Source organism: Lygodium microphyllum, chromosome 15 (assembly GCF_053477565.2).
Source record: "Lygodium microphyllum isolate KBCC chromosome 15, Lygodium_microphyllum_v1.1.10, whole genome shotgun sequence".
Taxonomy (NCBI): domain Eukaryota; kingdom Viridiplantae; phylum Streptophyta; class Polypodiopsida; order Schizaeales; family Lygodiaceae; genus Lygodium; species Lygodium microphyllum.
Window position 1 is genome coordinate 144,817,606 of NC_141149.1, and position 22,044 is coordinate 144,839,649.

A 22,044-nucleotide genomic window follows, 5' to 3' on the forward strand; every position below is an offset into this window, starting at 1 on the left:
TCCCTTTCACTGGCCCTTTATGTTCCGAACTTGGGCTTTCCACTCCTCTCAATCTATGGTCTTACTAGGCTTGGTACCCAAGTTGTCTTCACTAACCAGGTCATTTGTATTGAGGATTCTTCTACAAGGGTTGTTATCACAACGATTGGCAAGACGGTGGGCTTTATAGGCTCCATCCCTCTTCTCTTATGCACGGTCCTCCGAGGTAGTTGTCTATTGCTACACTCGTTCCCGCTTCTGCACCATCTATTCCACATATTCCTTCCAATCCCCCACTCTCTCCTCGATGGTTCCCTCATACCCTCCATCCCTTTCAAAGAGGGACAATCAACATGGCTATGGATTCCTTGGCTCCTAGTGTTTTAGAGGGGCTTTTCCAAGATTGTAAGGAGCTTCTTTATCAGCAGTCTTCAAAGACACACTTCATCAACATTGGCACTTCTCTTGCTACCCGAGGGTCTCTTTCTCCCTTAGCCTTCTGCCATATCCAAGATATGAGACGAGGTGTTTGCAATCATGATTGTCATGCTTTGTTCTCTCCTGCCTGTGAGCCTTTAGTCCCAATCAAACGAGGACTTTAGGAGCTTTGACCTATTTGTCACTTGTTTTAATGGAGGAGGTAGCTCATTCTAGAGCAATCAGTTTATTGCCTCTCACTGCATTTTCCCCTCCAGCCGAGATTGTGTGTAATTCTCGAGTAGTTTCTTCATATCTTAGTTTGTCTCACATGCCAAACATTGTCCACTATTTTCAAGATTTTTCTAAGCACGTTTGGTATTTTTATCATAATGAAATGTTAGTCGGCCACTTTTGGGCCCAAATTGCTGCTCGGCTAGTTTTGGCGTTATTCGGCTATTTATAGCCTTTCCCACTCAATTGGCAAATCATCTTTCTTCTTCCTTGGCAAGTGCACACTCTGACTCTATTATCTTCCTCCATCTCTGGTGTTGTTGTCATCATCAACCTAATCTTGTCCCCTCACTAACATTGCAAGCTATGTGCAAGGAATGATCAGTCTTGTATTTTGTGCAGGTAGCTCATTCTAGAGCAATCAGTTTATTGCCTCTCAATGCATTTTCTCCTCCAGTCGGGATTTTGTGTGCATTTCCCGAGCCATTTCTACATATACGAACCTGTCTAACCCACCAAATTGTCCACTATTTTTGGGATGTTTTTGAGCACATTTTGCATTTTTACTATCATTAAATGCTGGTCGGCCACTTTTTGGGCCCAAATTGCTGGTTTGCTAGTTTTGGGGTCTTTCAGCTATTTACATCCTTCCCCACTCAGTTGGCAAATCCTCTTCCTTCTTCCTTGGCAGGTGTGCATACTCCGACTCAATCATGGTCCTCCCTCTCTAGTGCTGCCATCATCATCAACCTGATCTAGAGCCCTCACTTACACTCTAGGCTGAGTGTAGGGACTGATCAGTCCTCCTCCTATATTTAGCATTCTTTCCTTGTTCAGTGCAGATTTCTTTCTCTTCTTGCAGTCTTTCTCCATTCATTTGTCTCCATGTTTGTGTTTCCTTCTATTGCACACTCTCACAGCAACTAGCTCCACAAAATGGAGAATTGAGAGAGAACAATAAACATTCTCACCGTTCTCAAAGCCTATCACCATAGTTGCCTTCGTACGTCATACGGACAGATTCGTACGGTATGCATCCGTACGAATTCATACATTTTTTTGCACCTCTTTAGGCCACATTGCCTGTGTGTCCTATGTCCAACATCACACGTTTCCTGCGCCCCCGCTTTTACTCCGTCTGCTTGCGTGGCACTTTTTGGGGGGTGAGAAGCCTTGGATACCTCATCCCACCCCCTTTTCCAGCCATGCCCTCCCCTCCCCAGGCCTCTTTGGATTCCTTTTAGCTAGCAGCCCTCTCTTTGACCCTTGACCCCTCTTTGACTGTTTGAACTTTGACCCTTCTCTCATCTAGAAAAGATGCTCCTCTCCTCCATGCTTCTATACCAATTCAGCAAGCACTTACCATTCTCATCTTCCTCTCTTGGATCTTGATTCTTGAATGGACTTGTGATTTGTCATTCTCAAATCTCCCATCCCCTCTTTCCCACACCCTATCGAAGCATTTGCCATTCTCAAATCTCATCTCCCATCCCCTCTATCCCGCACCCTATCAAAGCATTTTCCATTCTCATCTCCCATCCCCTCTCTCTCACTCTTGCTCTTTCAACTTTACTCCAACCCTCGGGCCTCTCAAGTCTCCCTCCCTTCCAACTTTCAAGACTCAACTTTCAAGTTTCAAGAGTCGAGACTCAAGCATCTCTTTTTCATGAAGATAATTGAATTAAGTAGTAAATATTTACATCAGACCATTAGGTCAACATTCTCTCTGTATCTCTTAAATTCTATTACATCAAACCATCAGGCCAACATACTCTGTGTCTCTCACACTCACTCTATAGAATATTTACATCAGGCCTGCAGGCTCTCAGAACAACCAGAACAACCTATCACACGACCCATTATAATAAATCACGCAGAAGGAACAACTGGAGTAGAGCGAACAATCGCCAGCCAAGGAGCAGCAATATCCGAAAAAACCACGCCAGCTGACATCATAGAAGAGATTTGACATAACACCAATCCACGCGCACGGGCCACATGTCCATGGATGCCCGATACCGAATCAAAAATAAAGACATTGCGAGTACGCCATTTATGCCACAGGCCTGTCCATCTGAGGAAATGGAATAGGCAGGAACAATCTGAAGGCAAAGAGAGCATAGAGGACATATTTCCCAGAATCCATGAACGAACTGGTAAGTGGTGCTGAGCCACCGAGAACCACACACGGGAAATGAAATTCCAGATCTGTCGCGCAACAGGGCAGGAGACAAAAAGGTGAAGCAGTGTCTCATCACATGTAATACAAAAAACACAACAACCTGCAAAGATCTTTCGGGCTCAGAGCACTTCTCCTGCTGGAAGTCCCCCAATGAGCAGCCGCCACATAAACACTTTACCCTCATACGGAACCTCAGACTTCCAAAGCTGGATAAATCTTTCCCGCCACTTCTTTTTGCTATCCCTGAGATGCCAGAGCTTATTACCCTTACCCATGACCCATCTCTTAGCTTCCACCATTTGATGATATATCTGATTGGCTGACCTTTTCTCAAAGTCATCAGGTCGCACAAACATCCAATCACGCAATGGATGCAATGGCTGTAGCATAGGCAAAGAAGAGAACCTCTAAACATTGTCTTGTATGGACACCCAAATGTCCCTGTATCCACGAGGCACCCTAAAATACTGACGAATACGCCTAAAGAAATAAAGCCAGGGTTGCCCAGGGATAACAACATCACAGACTGTCTTCAACCCTAACCTAGCCATCATATTACACTTGTCTCGCTGCAAATCTTTATGTGGCCAATCCAACAACCTCGAGGAAGCAAGTATTTCTTCTTGCAGCGAATTTTCCTCCTTACAAATATCCGGAGGGCGCCAAACTGCAAAACGAAGTATCTCCTGCCAAGAAGCAATCAAATGCGAAAGCAAAAAAGACTGGGAAACCTTTATAGGCCTCGTAGAATTAAGCGCATGCCACCAGGAAGCATGAATAACTGTGCTACCATGAGAGATGCCAATCTTTTCTATGAAGAATTTGGCAATAACAAACCAAGGATGACATTGAATACATAGACTATGCAAAATGGACAACCTCAAAGCAGCAAATAGTGCAACTCGGCTTCTCCAACATCTTTCCAAGACAGGGGGGCAAGTTGCTCCGTGCAAGGAGATCCCTCAAAACATTGTGGAGGAGATTCTCGCCAAGATGAGAGGGGGATCCACAAGAGAAGGAGAAAGTGGCTTATCAGCACCAACTCCTATGCCTACTAACGAGGAAGTATCCAATGTGGGCGTATCTTCAACCGATGCAAGAGAGGCCTCTACCATTGGTGGTAGGGGCTCCACATCCGCATCTGGCTCCGGTAAAAGACAAAGTGTGGAGTCTCATGTGCTGCCGAAGAGACAATCCTCTCTCTCTCAAGCTCTCGATCATGTGCCTGGATCGGTTGCTTTTCTTAGAGCAACAACTTGCGGACATTGAAATTGCACGCACGGTGATTGAGTGCAATCTTGCATTCAATGTCCTAAAGCAAGAGCAATGGAAAAAGATCGTAAAAGTCATTTGCCAATGTGGGTCCATGTGAAGGATGGACCAGTGTTACATACAATGCATGAGGACAAAAAAGATTGATGAAGAGAAGGAGAGGATAGATAGAGCCCTTGATCCTATTCGAGCCGCATGGATAAAATGTGGTTGCTCCATTCTCACCGACGGATGGAGTGATTGTAAGAAACGTGGCATCATCAACATACTCATCTCATTTCCACTCGGCACTTACTTTTTGCGGGCAGTAGATACTGGCAAGAGGGAGACAAAAACGCCGGGTGCATTCATCTACTGCCACATTCGACAAGCTATCGTTGAGGTATACATTGCAATTTGCCTTTGAAATTTGTTTTACTTTCTTTCATTATGATAATATCATGATTCATAATTAAAATTTGATTTATGGATAATAGCATATGCATAACTATCTATCTCCCTATTCTAAAAATCAATTTTCTCTCTAGTATCTATGATCTATCTCGATTCTCTCTTTCCCCCCAAGCCGCAAGGCTCAAGTTTCAACTCTCTCTAGACTCTTTCTCTCTCTAACCTCCAATTTCCAAGTATTGTTACTCTTAAGTAATAAGTATACTTACTTGTAATTTGTAAATTGTGGTTGTAGATGGGCCCCTCAAATGTGATGCAAGTTGTTACCGACAATGCATCAAATTGTCGACGCATGGGCTGTTTGCTTGAGTCCAAGTTCGCAAATGATTGTGTGGACTCCATGTGCAAGTCATTGTTTGGACTTGCTCATGGAGCACATTGGGAAGCTCAAGTGGGTGAAGACGGTAGTCCGCAAAGCTACATCAATTGTCACATTCTTCACGGTAAGGTAAGGTGCTTGCGATATATCGTGAGCATAGCACACTGGAGTTGAAGAAGCCTTCTTCAACTCGCTTTGCTTACATGTGGTTATTGCTAGAGGGCCTTTATGAGACGCGGTTCGCCTTGTGCCAGACAGTGGTATCCACTCTATGGAATAAGTGGGATGAGCATGAGATAGAGAAGGCCAAAGCCATGCAGCGCTTGTGCCTTAATGAGCAGTTTCGGCAAAAAGTCCATGCCATTGTCATTGTCGTGACTCCCTTTTATAGGGTGTTATGTATGAGTGATTGCGAGGGGTCCACCATGGGCCTTCTCGTTGACTTCTTTAGAGCGGCATTGCTGGAGGCACGTGCTTGTACAGTGATCACAGAGACACATGTTTAAGAGATAGCAGAGAGGAGATAATCATGGATGCATAAGCCCATCCATGGTTTTGCCGCATCCGTACATCCGGCCTACAAGTCACCAGCGGTCATGGATGATAGAGAGTTCCATTCGGACCAACTTGCTTATTTGACTCGTGTGGTCCTTATGGATACCCACAATGCAATGCTGGAGGAGCTAGGATGCTACACGGATCAGAGAGGGCATGTGGCTTTTGCTTCTCCTACTTGTTGGAGGAGAGAGTCACTTGTGAAGCCTTTATTTTCGTGGCAAAACTTTGGATACGCATTGGAGACCCTTCATCCCTTAGCCCTGAGTATCCTTGCCTAGGATTGCTCTTCGGGTGCATGTGAGAGAAACTCGAGTGCCTATTCTCTCATTCACTCAAAGATTCGCAATCCGCTTAGCACACAACAATTAGAGCGGCTAGTCTATTGCCGCACTAACTTACGCATGATGAGGGCTATGATGAGCATGGGTAGTCCGAAGCAGATAAAGTTTAAACACTTAACCATAACATTTAAAATTTGTTATTTTAACTTTTAAACTTTGAACTTCGAAGTTTATACTTTACGATTTAGACTTAAACATTTACAATTATCAATCTTACATACATCACTGCATTGAATAGGTGAATGTTGATACATTGAAGTTGACAAGCGACACTCTTCAAAGTATACATAAAGAGGTGGACGAGGAGGAGATGATTTTTGCATAGCTCTATAGAGAGCTTATAGCAGCAGATACGTGTGACACTCGCAGTCAGCGTGCTCATGGGCAAGGAGTTCGAGTAGGTGGTAGCAAGGGCATGATCATTTGACGCCCTCCATCATCGAGGAGGGGTGGTTCAAGTGGCTTGCAGACACATGTAAGGCGGAGCTCTAGTAGCTCACATTGTATGCCTCATGATGGCGTCCCTCCCTTGCCTACACAACCACTACCTAGAGAGCCATCATTTGATGATGATGGTAACCTCATCAATGAGGATGAGGATGAGTATGAGTGTGTCTCATCATCAGATGTCGAGAAGTCATCTTCAAACTCTCTTGATGGGCACTCAAATGATTCTGATGATGATGATGATGATGATGATAGTGATGCCTCATCATAGATTCATATAACGTGGGTCTCTCTTTTTTTTGTATCAGATATACTAGACTGTAGTTGTATCGCATGTTTTGCGCAGCCCATGCGATCGCAATGGTCACTCCATGTATCATCTTATTCTGTAATGAAATGGCTATTTCCATTTAAACATGTATTCTATGATCTATCATTTAAAGATTTATAGTTCTTGTTATTTAAAAAATCATCTTAATTTTTTTTCGTACTAATACCATACCGTATCTTATAAAATCATAAGGTACCATTTAGTACCGTATTTTATCATACCGTACTGTATCGTACCTAACAACTATGCTTATCACTTTAGTGAAACTGAAGAGAATGAGATAAAACATTGTTGTCAAGTACAATACGATAAAATATGGTACTAAATGGTACCTTAAGATATTTTAAGGGACAATATAATAAAAGTACATTACTCCACTCTAAAAACAACTTCAAATCCAATTATATTTTACAAAATAAGGTAGAGAAATTATTTGAATCTCAAATAACCTAATCCCATGGAAGAGTTGTTAGTGTAAGGAACAATTAGCTCAACTGAGTGTTGACATATAACAAGCCACAACTCCCATTGCAAATACTATGTCATGTCAGGTGGCTATCATGGCATACATGTAGCATCAAGCTGTCCACTACTAATGTATGCGGAATATTGGCCATCCTAGCCCCACATCATCTAATTGGGGACAATCTACATGACTTACCTTCACATGGGAAGGTAAAGATTTAAGGGACACCAAGGATCTTAACATCTTGCATATGCAACTGCTCAAGTACCATGTGAATGTACTCCTGCGAAAGTAGTGGAGTCCCCTAGAGTAGTTGTCATGAGGACATGTATTTTCGCCAATGATCTTAGCATCTTGCATATGCAACTGCTCAAGTACCATGTGAATGTACTCCTGCGAAAGTAGTGGAGTCCCTTAGAGTAGTTGTCATGAGGACATGTATTTTTCAAACCTCACTTGACATGTGGATTAATTTTTAATCACATGATTAAGTAAATGTTGTACATGTGAGGTGCAACTAGGATTAGAGTAAATTTACTAGCCCGGGGCCCGAGAAAATCACGGGATATCAAAGGCAAAACTTACTATAAGTTATGCCGCACAGGTCCTTGGTGGTATCCGGTATCAGTTGTTGGCCTAGGTCATTCATTTGGCCATAAGTGTCAGTTGGTGACACTAGAGACGTGGCATTTAATGGTACCTAACATCAATCTCATGGTCAAAGATTGCACAGAGATACTCGGGAATGAAAGTTGCCTAGCCAGGGTTGTCTCCGTACATACTACGGACTGATCCGTGTGGTACGGTACGGTATGGTACGTATCAGTATGATTTAGTACGAAAAAATGGGCACTTTTTGGCACCTCTCCTTAAGTCTACAACTTTCTTTTTTTCTTTCTTTTTTTTTCTTCTTTCATTCTTATTTCTCCCCCAAGCCTCTCTCTCTCTCTCTCTCTCTCTCTCTCTCTCTCTCTCTCTCTCTAGCATCTTCCTCTCTCTAGTTGCACTAGTACCATGTACGAAAGGTTTGATACTATACCATACTTTAGGTACTGTACCTTACATATTTCTACCACAAGGTATCAACTCAATGGATACATCTTTCCCATTCGAACAGCACTCTCGGATGAGCTAAATGCTCCTTATATTAATATGATTCTCCCATGAGATTAGGTTATTTGAGATTCAAATAATTTCTCTCAACCTTCTCTCTCTCGAGCCCGCACTTCTCTTATTTTTATGATCATGCATGTATAATGTATCCACTCCCATCTATGTAGTTATAAGTCGTAGGTAGTAGTAGCACATGTTGCGCATGCAACATTAGGTTTTCGCATGTTACCCTGAACCCTCAAGTACTCATCTTATTTACTCTAATAGCATTGCTATTTAGACTTGAAATATCTATTCTATTATCTTTAGTCCAAAACAATCAAGTTATTTTTTTTCGTACTAATATCGTATCATACCTTATCGAATCTTAAGATACCATTTAGTACCGTATTTTATCGTATCGTACCTTTCGTACCTGACAACTATGTGCCTAGCCAATTTAATTATTGGCCAGTCATATTATTTTTCAGGGGCATTGAAATAATTATTAGAGTAATTTTTATTATTTAAAGACTGAAAATTAATATTTAATTATGGATAATACTAAAAAAACCATTTGCAAAGGCTGCCACTTGTCAAAAATACCCATGCAAGTCTGAAAAACGTCTTTAGAGGCTGAAGAGAGGCATTTTTAGTATATTCAGCCTGCAAGAGAGAGGGAGGAGATGTTGCTAGTCTAATTTGCAACCATTGCACGACCTTCTAAGGCAGCCAAGGGTTGGAGAAGACCAATCAACAGCAGGTGGCAACATCTACAAGCTGTTGAGACAAGGCAACAGCAATAAATGACTGATTTTCTTCAATTCTTCGCAAAGAAAGTCTGAATTTTCTCTCTCTACAGCTTTCTCTCTCATCTCCCAGCCATTTCACAACCTTGCTCCGAAGCTCTTAGCATTTGGAGCCTTGGAGACTGAGAAATTACAAATTTCTCTTCTGTAAACCCTAATTTACAGCAGAAATTAGGGTTTAGCATCAGCAGCCTTGGAAAGCATGCCAAAAATTTTTCAGGGCTGAAGGTGAATTTCAACTAAATTCAGGTGGAGGACTAGCCAACCATTGAATTTGGGGCATTTTCATTGGGTGAAGCCTAATTAAGTGCCCGAATCAAGGGGAAAACCAGATTGAAGACTTGCTGGTCACTTTGGATAGCAAGGGGAGTTTGGATTGCAAAGGGGATCGGGAGAATCCCATTGTAAATCAACTTTTTCTTCAATAAAGCTAAAGAAATACCGAATTTTGGGATCAATGGGGTGTGCATTGTCCAAGATCGGTAGGTAAATTTGTATTTTCAGATTTGCATGTATTGTTTGTTCCTAGAATTAAGTTGTAATCAAGAATGTACCACCCATCCACGGAAGGAAGGCTGGTTCCAATAGTTACGTGTAATGCGCATACCAAGTATATGACAAGCATGTCCCATTTCTTTCATCTCTAAGCTTCTCTTGAGTTGATTCTTCAAAGTATCCAACTCATCATGAGCACTCCCACCAATCACCATATCATCAACATAGAGTACCAAAATGATAAGGCTACTATCACATGCCTTCTTCATGTAAAGTCATAGATTTATAGTAGTGCAGGTATAGGACTATAAATGCATAAAGGCATCAAACTTATGGAACCATTCCCAATCCGCTTGTTTTTAGGTCCATAGAGACTCTTTCTCAACTTGCACACTAGGTGATGCCTACTCTTTTTCACAAAGGCCTTAGGATGCTATATATAGATGTCCTCATGCAAATCCCCATATAGAAAAGCGGATTCAACATCCATCTAATACAAGTCCAAATCTAACTGTGCAACCAAGGCCAAAACCAAGCAAAGGGTTGCCATTTTGACCACAAAAAAGAATATCACATCCAAGCCAACTCCCTTTTCCTATTTAAAACCCTTTGCAACTAAACGGGTCTTGTATTCTAGCTTAGAGCGACCAAGGATGCTCTTCAACTTATACACCCACTTACATGGCAATGTATATTTTCCATTAGGCAAGGAAACTAAATTCCAAGTATGTTTATTTTCAGTGAGTCAAACTCAAACTACATAGCCCTCTCCCAAGTTAAACAACATCAAAATCTCTCACCATGACGTCATAATATAAGAGGGCTCACAATGATTAGGAAAACACAAAACTCTAGTAGAGTGTTGCAAAAATGGTTGTGGAGCTAATACATCATGTCCTCTTTGTCCATCATCACCATAATCATACACAATAGGCGGATCCTAGGCTAGTAGAGCATCAACAACAACTATATGCTATCTAACTGGGCTCGGTTGTACACTAACAAGACTCAAGAGGCTCTTTCTAAAAGATCACCTTGCGCATCTTAATCACCTGCTCAGGTTGCTCATGCACCTTATCCTCATAAACCACAACACCATGGCTACAAATAACTTTCCTAGCCTGTGGATCGACAAACTTTGGATCCAACTTGTTGCACTCTTTGAGAATATGGCAGAATGCCTCATATCCAAAGACTCTTAAGTATGCATATGCGGGAGGTTTACTAGAACATATCTCCTCTACAACTCTACCAACAAGAGCAATGCATGGAGATCTATTGATCAAGTGAACTGCAATAGTAATTGCCTTAGTCCAAAAATATAGAAGGTAAGTCTACATGACTAAGCATACTACAAACCCTCTCCTATATGGTCCTATTCAAGAGCTCTACAAATACCATTTAGGGGTGGGGTATAGGGAGCAGTCAACTAACACTTAATGCCTTGATCATCACAAAATTGCCCAAAGACATGTGATACATACTCACTCCCATTATCTAATCTTAGGTATCTTAGCCTATGTCCGTATCACTTCTTAACCAAAGCAACAAAGCACTGAAAATTAACTAAAACCTCTAGCTTCTGCCTTATAGGATAAACCCACACTCTATGTGAAAAGTCATCAATAAACGTGACAAATTACTTAGCAACACCCAAAGACCGACACAGCATAGAACCACAAATATCCAAATGAACAAGAGCCAAGAGCTCACCCATGCACGTAGAACCAAACTTTTTGAGTATTAGATATCTACCAGCCACATAAGCAATGATCACAAGAACCAAAACATGGATTGTCCAAGGTCGAGAGATACTACAAACAAGTTAAAACTTTCATGGGTAAAGACTACCAATTTTGGCACCTCTACAAAAAAAGAGGTTACCATGAGTAATTTTCGATATACCGAAAGAAACATAATAACCAGCATCAACCTACTGTTCAATAGAGATAAAGCTTTTCATCAAAACCGAGGCATGAGATACATCATGCAAAACAAAAGAAGTACCAATAGGAAATGCAAGCATACATCACTGATGCCAACAATATGATATACACAATCATCTCCTAGACGTATTAAACCAAAAATGGTACGGTAAGTATGGAACCAAATGTAATGTATAGTCACATGACAGGAAGCCCCCAAATCAAGTAATCAACACTGAGAGAATGAAGACTGGCCATCAATCAGCTATGTGACACTAAGTAAAGAAGCAACCAACATATAATCATTTGAGTTGTTCTCCAATGCATAAATCTCCTCAATATTGGCATGGATTTAATGTTGCACCGATCGTCTGATGATTTAGCATTATCATTTACTTTCCCTTTGTCTTTATCGCATCTATCCCAACAAATCTTATGGCACTTTGGCCATATATATCCCTATTGCCCACAATAATGACATGTAAGAGAAGACTTAGGACTGCGAGATTTTTTGTGACCCTGCCCATGAGGTCTAGACTTAGATCTAGCATGAGAGGAGCAGAATGCATCAACATTCTTCCTATGAACTTCCTGAATGAGTAAAGCTCCCTCCATATTTGAGCATTTAAAAGACAATAATAAACCTTCCAATGGCTAAGCAAAGTGAGGTCTAATTCATCAATGGAGCATCCCCAAGCATCATACATTATCCCAACATTAAACCTTCAATGAATAAGCATCAAAGAGGCATAAACATTCAAAGATATGCTGCCCCAAACTGTGAACAACAAGTCTGTCCACAACTCTTGAGCAATGGCTGATCATTCTCTTTCCAAAAAGTGCCTGAGATGGAGTCCAATGAGCCGCAAGAAACCCCCAATACATGGGCAAAGCATGAGAGACGAGGCTGGAGGAAATGCCAGAGGCAGGAGCTGTTAGCAGTCATGTTTGTCATGACCTATCATCTCCTACCTGTGAGCCTCAGTCTGAGTCAGACGAGGACTTTAGGAGCTCTGACTTGTCTATCACTTGTTTTGACGGAGGAGGTAACTCATTCTAGAGCACTCAGTTTATTGCATTTCAGTGCATTTTCTCCTCCAGTCGGGATTTTATGTGCATTTTCCGGGACAGTTTCTGCATTCTTCAGCCTGCCTCACCTGCCGGACATTGTCCACCCTTTCCGGGATTTTTCTGAGCATTCCTGGCATTTTACCAGCATTAAATGCTGGTCGGACATATTTATGGCCTCAAATTTCAGGTCGGCCAGTTTTTGGGTTTTTTGGCTATTTATAGCCATTTCTCACTTGGCAGTCAGTTGTATTATCATCTTCCCTCCTTCTTTGGCAAGTGTACACTCCGACTCCGTCATCTTCCTCCGTCTTCGGTGCTGCCGTCATCATCAGCCTGATTTGGTGCCCTCACTGACGCTTCAGGCTGCGTACAGGGACTGATCAGTCCACAGTTTTGTATTCAGCATTCATTACAGTCAGTGCAGATTTTCTTCCTTCATTTTCTGCTTTCTCTCTCTCTCTCCCTCTGTGTTCGTGTTTCTTCTTCCGTTGCGCACTCTCACATGGTATCAGAGCCCAACTGAGAGCACATAGGAGAGCTTCCATTGCAAAGGAGGACACCATCAAGTACAGCCTTTCTTCCCTCCTTTCCAGCCCTTGGCGGTGCTGTCCAGGCTGAAACGCAGCCTTCCATACCTGCGTTTTGTTGTTTTGCAGCATCAGGAGGAGTAGGCGACAGTTTTCTAGGTGTTTGCAACCTGCGTTTCCATCAAACGCAGCAAACAGGAGGTGGTCAACATCAGTAGGGGAGAAGGCGTCATCATTTGGAGGATAGGCGGCAGTTTTTCTCTCCAGGCGGCAGCATTTTCTCTCTCCTCTTGCAGGCGGCAGCATCTTCTGGGTCTTTTCTGACATAGGCGGCTCCATCTTGACTGTCTGTTGGTTGCAGATTGTTTGGTGATTGCAGATATATATGAAGATGTCTTATCACCAGTTCTTTGCTGATTCAGAGGATGAGGTCTCTATTCCTTCCATTGAGAGACGGAGAGACTTTCGTGCTAGTTCACGCAACGACCGGAGGTCACCTAGCCCATTTGACCAAGATCCCTCTATTCCCCATTTTCCCCATGTTTCACAGAAGGCTCGTTTTCTGGCCTTCATATGCCTTCCATGGCACCCTCTATACAGGTGCGCGTACTCCCTTCTTTGCCCAAAGAAGAACGGCTTGATGGTTCCAACTACTCGCTTTGGTCGTGTAAGGTGGAGTGTATCCTTGATACCTTCGATCTTTGGGAGTTTGTTACCCACCCTATTTCCCGTCCAGTGGAGGATCCCACCGTTGAATCATCGATGGATCGTAAGGCCTTATGGGATCGGCTCAACTCATGAGCTCGATCTTTCCTCTTTATGAGCTTACAGGATTCTGTCCTAGTGCATGTGCGCAGCTTGCGGAAAGCAGTGGAAGTGTGGACAAAGCTTGCTTCTTTGTACCATCAGAAAACTTTTGCCCATTGGATTACTCTCGAGAAGAAATTACGGATGCTCGTTGTTGATAATTCTTCTTCCATGAAGGATCATATCAACAGGTTGGAGGAGATGAGGGATGAGCTTGCATCTCTTGGCAGGATGATCTCTTCCCAGGATATGGCCATGATTCTCTTGACTCAGCTGCCATCTCCCCGTTTTGATGTCTTCTACACCAGCCTTCTTACCTCGAGGACCCTTGAGAAGCTTCTATGGGAGGAGCTTGCCCCGCTTGTTTTGGAGCATGCTGAGCGCGCCAAAGAGGTAGCCAGTGGATCCACCTCCATCACAACTTTTGTTGCATGTTCAAGAGGGGGGACACAGAAGAAAGGAAAGTCACTAGCTAAAAGACACAAGAGTTCTTCAGGTCCTAACTCCGACTCGGAGAAGCCTAAATGCCCATACTGTGGAAAGGGGACACATCCAGAGGAGAAATGTTGGAAGAAGTACCCTCACCTTCGTCCAGGAGCGAAGGATGGAGCTAACACATCCGAGCCTTCTACCTCTACTCCAGCGGTTACCCATGAGTCAGTGTTCCTTCATATTGTTGACTTGGAGGAGCCTTCTTCAGTGGTTGCCTCATCTTCTGAGAGACCTTGGCTGGTTGATAGTGGAGCTTCTAGTCATATGACTCCCCGAGGTGATTTGTTGCAGGATCTATGCCCTTCTGAGGGTTCAGTCACTGCTGCTGACATTGTTTCGGTGCCTATTTGTGGTGTTGGCACTTTGCCTTTATTTCCCGACCGCGCGTCGCACTCCCTTTCCCAGGCTCTTTATGTTCCTGACTTGGGCTTTCCACTCCTCTCAATCTATGGCCTTACTAGGCTTGGTACCCGGGTTGTCTTCACCGAGCAAGCCGTTTGTATTGAGGATTCTTCTACAGGGGCTATTATTGCGACAGGTTGGCAAGAGAGCGGGCTTTATAGGCTCCATTCCCCTTCTCTTATGCAGGGACCTCCGAGGCAATTATTGCTACACCCGTTTCCACTTCTGCACCCTCTTTTTCACAGGTTCCTTCCCATCCCCCACCCTCTCCTCTGGTGGTTCCCTCGTACCCCCCATCCCTTTCAGAGGGGGACGATCTCGGTGATGCGGCTCTGGATTTCTTGGCCCCTACTGTTTTAGAGGGGGCTTCCCAAGATCCCGAGGAGTTTCTTCATCGGCACTCTTCATCGACGGACTTCATCGACCTTGGCATTCCTCTTGCCACCCAGGATCCGTTTCTCCCTTGGCCTTCCGCCACATCCAGGATCTAAGAGGGGGTGTTAGCAGTCATGTTTGTCATGACCTATCATCTCCTGCCTGTGAGCCTCTCAGTCTGAGTCAGACGAGGACTTTAGGAGCTCTGACTTGTCTATCACTTGTTTTGACGGAGGAGGTAGCTCATTCTAGAGCACTCAGTTTATTGCATTTAAGTGCATTTTCTCCTCCAGTCGGGATTTTGTGTGCATTTCCCGGGACAGTTTCTGCATTCTTCAGCTTGCCTCACCTGCCGGACATTGTCCACCCTTTCCGGGATTTTTCTGAGCATTCCTGGCATTTTACCAGCATTAAGTGCTGGTCGAATCAGCATTAAATGCTGGTCGGACATATTTATGGCCTCAAATTTCAGGTCGGCCAATTTTTGGGTTTTTTGGCTATTTATAGCCATTTCCCACTTGGCAGTCAGTTGTATTATCATCTTCCCTCCTTCTTTGGCAGGTGCACACTCCGACTCCGTCATCTTCCTCCGTCTTCGGTGCTGCCGTCATCATCAGCCTGATCTGGTGCCCTCACTGACGCTTCAGGCTGCATGCAGGGACTGATCAGTCCACAGTTTTGTATTCAGCATTCATTACAGTCAGTGCAGATTTTCTTCCTTCATCTTCTGCTTTCTCTCTCTCTCTCCCTCTGTGTTCGTGTTTCTTCTTCCGTTGCGCACTCTCACAGGAGCAGCAGCACAACCTCCTAAAATGCACCAAAAATTGTGTAGCCTGCTCTTGGGTCTTCTCTTGTTGTGGCTGACCTTGCAGAGCTGATGCTGACCTTAGATGGATGAAGACATGGCTGCCATGGAAAATTGATTGAAGGTTTCTTTCGAAGTGGAAGCAAGAGCTATGGCTATGGAAGTTTAAACTCGAGAGAAAGACCAGTGTCTGGGAACTTTAACTATCACAATGTGTGACCTGCCCTCCCTTTACTATTCTATCATAGTAAAAAATAAAGAATAAAGATGACATTGATGGGCGACTGCCACCTGTAGTGTGCAAGTGTACGGGCACTAACTACAAGGTAAATATAGGCGGTTAGGCACAGGCAGCCTTCAACCCCCACCAAAGGAGAGGTTTACTCATGAGATAAATAATGCCACCAATATATCACGAACATGAAGCTAGCCCTTCAGACCTGCTCACTTTTGTTATAGTGATACTGAGTCTTGAAATTTGCAGCTGGCTACTAATTCAATCTTCAGTATTCTGGAACTTTCCTATCATACTCCATGATATGCTTTAAACTGTTGCCAAAGGCCTATATTTTGGACATTTTCTGCAAATCTTCTATGGTTGTCCCTAATATTCAAAACGTCAATTTGCATTTCCTTGAAGTCTTCAGACATCTATTTGACTTTAGATGTGTGTTTGTTTAGCACTTGTCTAGCATTTTATATTATGGTAAATCTGAAATCAGCTGACACTTCCAAAGGAAGCATGTTCTTCTTTACCTACTTTCTTTAAAATACTTCAGTATAACAAGTTTAAAGCTGCTGAAATCATTCATTTAATATACTGTTCCACCTGCTTGTCCCACTTCCTCATTTTCTTCCATGCCCAGTCGCCAACACCACTCTCTCTCTGTCCCTTGTGGCACATTTCTATGCTTGGAATGCCGACTCCCATTTCAACCACCACTGGCAAGAACTCAGTAACATGCTGAGGAGTATAAAGCTACAACCCCAGTGAACCACTGCTTCAGAAAACCATCCTTAACATTAATGCCCGTCAAGAAATTCCAATTCCCTCTACGCAAGATTTCTAACCTCCCAGAAGATAACAAAAATCATCCCAGACACTATGCTCTTTAAAAAAGTCAGTCTGCTTGGAGTGACTGATATTAAGCATCATGGGAGAAACGTTGAGACTAATAGCCCATACCTAAAATCTTGTAGGCAGCCATAATGAGGTCATTTGTCTACAACCATATAATCTCTTATTGTCCCAATAGCTTTAGGAGTGAGGTGAAATAGTTCCTCAAACACCCTCTAAAGTATGAGTCCTAATTCCATGATCCTTAAAAGTTGATAGTGAACCCTTTACGGATGACATCCCGATGGGTCTCAAAGAATATCCTGTCTTTTCCCATCACCTCCAAGGCATTTGCCACCTTTCAAAGGTATTACAGATCTCACCAATTCCTGCTCCCGAGAAAGGAGCCAAAATAGCTGCTCCCATGCCATCTGTAACTATTTTCTTGGTGCTTTGCTAAATGGTCTGTCTGTTAGCTTCAAATCCTCCAAAATTAAGACCTGAAGACCATATGGACCAACTCATACACTGTAGCAACCTGTCCAACCTGCTAAGGCCTCTGAGCTCTTAAATTATTTCCTCTTTTGAGTCATCTTACATTATCCAAACATATGGATCGAAGTTTTCTGATTCTAATTCAAGCACAAGTATAAAAACCTACCAGCATGTGAATGCAGAAAGGATCTCGACAGAAAGGGCTGCTGCTGACATGTCCATTCCTCCATCCATGAGCTTATCAAGTAGGACACATATGACAGCCAATACGTTGATTCTGTCACCAGACACATTATATATCAGACATGAATTTTGAATAGAATCAGAATAAAGTGTTGGTCATTGCACATAACTATCCTCAAAAGAAACACAATATAACAGTACCTTGCATACTCATCCATATAGGCATCTGTATGTGCTGGAAGAGAGAGATCATCTAGTCCTAAAAGAGAGTTTGCTAACAGCTGCAAAACACAAGCATCACAACCTCTTTAAGATGTAAACAATCAATCAATACGTAAAAGTAGCATTCAAGCATGAAGCTTGAGGAGAGTATGCACATCAGATACTTTGACAAAATAAGTATTACTGATAAAAACCGTAACCTGACTCTTAACTGCACCTAGGCCCTCCCCCATTTGGCTTGGTATTTCCTATTACCAGTGGTGCAGAAAATTAGAAAGAAAACTGTTGCATTGCCTCAATGCAATGCTCCATGTGTACAAATGCTACAGACAGAATACCACATCTCCTTTCAGATTCCCTGGCCACTAAAGTATTCTCAAGACTTGGATAGACTTTCTCAAAGGTTGTATGCCAAATTTCATGTGCACTCATTTGGCTAATTCTCGTAGCTCCTAGTTGTTCAACCTGGTAAAATGTTGGGCTTTGTAGACAATTTGAAACCACAAAGGAACCATGCATTCTTGGAATTTCGGTCCTACAACCATCATCAAAGCTCGTATAATAGTTGCTATGTTGGTGATATAGAGAGTTCTTATATGAATGTGTTTTACAACTAGTGTGATCTTTTCAAAAATATGTTTGTTATGAACTCTACTCTCCTTGTATTGTAATAGCTAGTGAACAATGGTTCACAAAAGAGGACATGCGCATGCACGCATGCATGTGTCTTTGTGACATATAGCTCAACAAAATGAATGAATGGGTGATGTAAAAAATAGTGTTGAAGGTGTCTATTGGAAATTATCTACATGTTCATACCGAATAATGCAGTCCATTGTAATACATTATAATAGTTGTTTCTTCTGCTTACCATAAGGTGAACAGTGGATACAGGCTTTCATGTCCATTGCCATTGAGATATTCTGGAAAACCACATCGCGAAAATAAACTAAGCTCTCCAACCCTACACATTGGCCTTTAGTATCTTGAAGATTTATAATCATATACTAGCCAAAAAAGCTTCATTCATCATTAAAGTTGTTCAGTAAAAGCCAATATTGAAAGTGCTAGATGAGCTAACATCTAGGTAGTCAGGTACAATCTCTCCAATACATCCAATCCATGGACTTACTGCGGTACCAAACATACACAAAAAATGTTGGATAAAATCCGGTGTTTCATACGGTCATTAAGAAATACATAGGAAATTAAGGGTTAGGCTAGTAAATTTTACTTGTTTTAACATGAGAGTGGCTACCCATGGAATAGTGTCACAAGGCATTATCCATTCAATACTATTACAATTCACAAACCACATATCTCTTTGCTTTAATTTTCAACAATGAGTTATGAACATGACAAGAGGTTGAAACAAAATGTGAATCCAAGACTCTAGTTACAATGGAAAAAGGAATGCATCTAAGTGTCTCTCACCCTATCCACATTTACATCAATAGCACCCCTAGGAAGGGTACTTGAAGGTGCAATCGAGCCTCCCCAACATAGCAACAAAGAAATGCATTCTTTGCGTTCAAAACTTGCGAAACATTTCTTCAAACATTATTCTCTCAACCTTAAGGCATGCTACCTATAGGTGCAAGAATGTTGGGAATAAAGGGCCACTGTGCCTTTTGTATGTGCTCAGGTGAGAATACACCCTTAGCACTTATACTTTACATATAACTATCACAAAAACCTAAAAGAGATACAACTCATTGTACCCACACATCGTGCCTCTCTTTCACTCTTACTCTCTATCGCTGCTCATTGTTTCTCTCTCTCTCTCTTCGCCATTGCCATAGTTGAGCATCGCATCTCCACTACGCATCCATCTCTATATCATCATCATCATCATCACATTTAACATCACCTGACACTTTTTGTCAAAAAATCCATGTGCTTTTAATCCCAACCCAAAAAGTAAAGAAAAAACAAAAAAGACTCACGTGTTTTACTATAAGAAATGTTCAGCTAAGTTTAAGTATGTACAAAGGTGAAGTACATATACTATCCAACTTCCATCATCTGTCGGCAATGAGCAAACGACTCTCCTGAAAGACCCTTCATTAAAAGATCTACAAGATTATCATTTGTACGTACCTTGACAAGCTCAACACTTTTTCTATCAAGTACATCCCTGATAAAGTGATACTTCATTTGTATGTGCTTGATCCTTGCATGAAGGACGGGATTCCATGCTACCATGATAGCACTCTAACTATCACAATGGAGGACAAGGGTCTCAGTAATGCCAAGCTCTCCCACTAGACATGAAAGCCATAAAGCCTCCTTGCATGTCTTAGTGGCAACCACATACTCTACCTCTATAGTAGACAATGCAACATACTTCTATAGCCTAAAGATCTAGGAAAATGATGCCCCTGAGAAGGTGAATACATAGCTTGAAGTAGGCTTCCTGCAGTCAGCATGACTAGCATAGTCTACATCCATAAAGCCAACAATAGATGCCTTCTGCTTTACAAAGTAGATGTACAAATCCTTTGTGCCCTTAAGATATCTCATGACACCTTTCACTGCTTTCCAATGCTTTCTACCAAGATGGCCATATACCCACTAACTACTCCCACCGCAAATGCTATATCAAGACATGTAGTATAGTACAGGGGAGTTTTGGAAATGGAAAAAATGAAAACAGGAAAAACCCGACTTTCGGAGTTTTGATCAAATTTTGGAAACGAGGAAACGGCGTTTCGGATTGTACACTAAAATAAATATATTATTACATGGATATGTAAATATATAAATCCTACAACATGTATTTAAATTTTATACAAAATTTTTGAGTCTTCGTGTCATATTATCAAAATCATGATTCATTATATAAGTCACAAGTGAAGACTCAATAATTAAGCCAGATTAATATAGTTAAGACATAATTTTCAAAACTAACTTTAAACAAAAAAATATATTATAATTTATGACTCATGAACCATCTAAAGATTGATATTAAGAATGGTGGAACCAAGATGCATAATAAGTAAAATCAAGATGCATGTAAGTGTGTGATGTGAATAATGAGTGAGCATTGAGTACAACTAACTATTGAGTAATAACTATCAACAACAATAAACAATCATGATATCATCATGTACATGTGACATGTGTAATGTTATTGGTGACTGGTAACTAGCAACTGCAATGCTAAATTAACTCTTGATTCTTGAGGTATCATGAGTCTAAACTCTAGAGTCCATAAGTCATGATTCAGTAGTAGTAGAAGTAGTAGTAGTAGTAAAGAATAGTAGGAGATAATATGCTTGAGCAAGAGAAGAGGACGGTTGCATAGAAGATCGAAGCAAAACTAAAACCCGATTTGTCTGTCCACCGCAAGATACAAAAACGGCATTTTGCCGTTCTTGTTTCGGTCCGAACTGGCCGTTCCGTTTCGAAACCCCCAAAACACCGTTTCGGGGTACTATGACATATAGCAACCATAGTATACATCAAGCTACCCACAACTAAAGCATACGGAATCTTGGACATTTTAGTCTTTTCATCATCAAATATACGATTGTCCTGTGGACTGAGTTTCACATTGGAGGCAATGGGACACCAATTGCTTTTCCCTACTCCATGTTAAAACACTGCAAAATCTTGGATACACACTCTTGTTCTGACAAATTAAGAAGACCTTTCAATTTGTCCCTAAGTATACGCATGCCAAGAATGTGATTTGTCTAACCAAGATCCTTCATGTCAAAACTGTTATATAGGTTCTACTTCAATGTGTCCAAAGCATGAACATGAGATTGCATGAATATATCAAACTTATAATACCATTCATGCGATGTCTGTTTCAACCCATACAATCTTTTGCTAAGTTTAAATACCATCTTTTCCTGTCCCTTGGCCACAAAACCTTTTGGATGTTGCATATATATATCCTAATATAAATCACCATGTAAGAAAGCAATCTTGACATTCATCTATATGAGTTCCACGTAATTGTGTCCGCAGTGTTAATGGCAGCTCCTGCCTCTGCGACCTTTGTAGTTTTCTTCTTCGGAGCCATGGTCTTTAATCGCAAGATCACAAAAAGGGGAATTTGGCGAAGGAGCTTGGGGGTAATTAGATTGACGGAATTTTGATTGACCGGGGGAGGGGAGGAAGGGTGATCACCAATATTTCCCTTAGATTAGCAACACAGACTAGCTAAAAAGAACCATCAAAGAAGTTATCCTATGTGGTGGCTTGAACTATGTACCCAACTTAGGATAGCTACACCAGGAACAACTAGGCGAGGACTCCTATAGCCTGGTCGGTATATATT

General features: G+C 41.9%; 1 protein-coding gene across 4 annotated transcripts in view; it reads right to left on the reverse strand.

The window, feature by feature from the left end:
- LOC148025178 (nucleoporin (DUF3414)) overlaps positions 1–22,044 on the reverse strand; it is a 210,872-nt gene that overhangs the window by 93,477 nt on the left and 95,351 nt on the right. For all 4 annotated transcript variants that reach the window (XM_087694951.1, XM_087694950.1, XM_087694949.1 and 1 more), the window contains 2 exons: positions 17,733–17,812; positions 17,515–17,625 (listed from right to left, as the gene is read on the reverse strand). In XM_087694951.1, the coding sequence (XP_087551077.1) occupies positions 17,515–17,625; positions 17,733–17,812 (191 nt within the window). The remainder of the gene's footprint in view (positions 1–17,514; positions 17,626–17,732; positions 17,813–22,044) is intronic.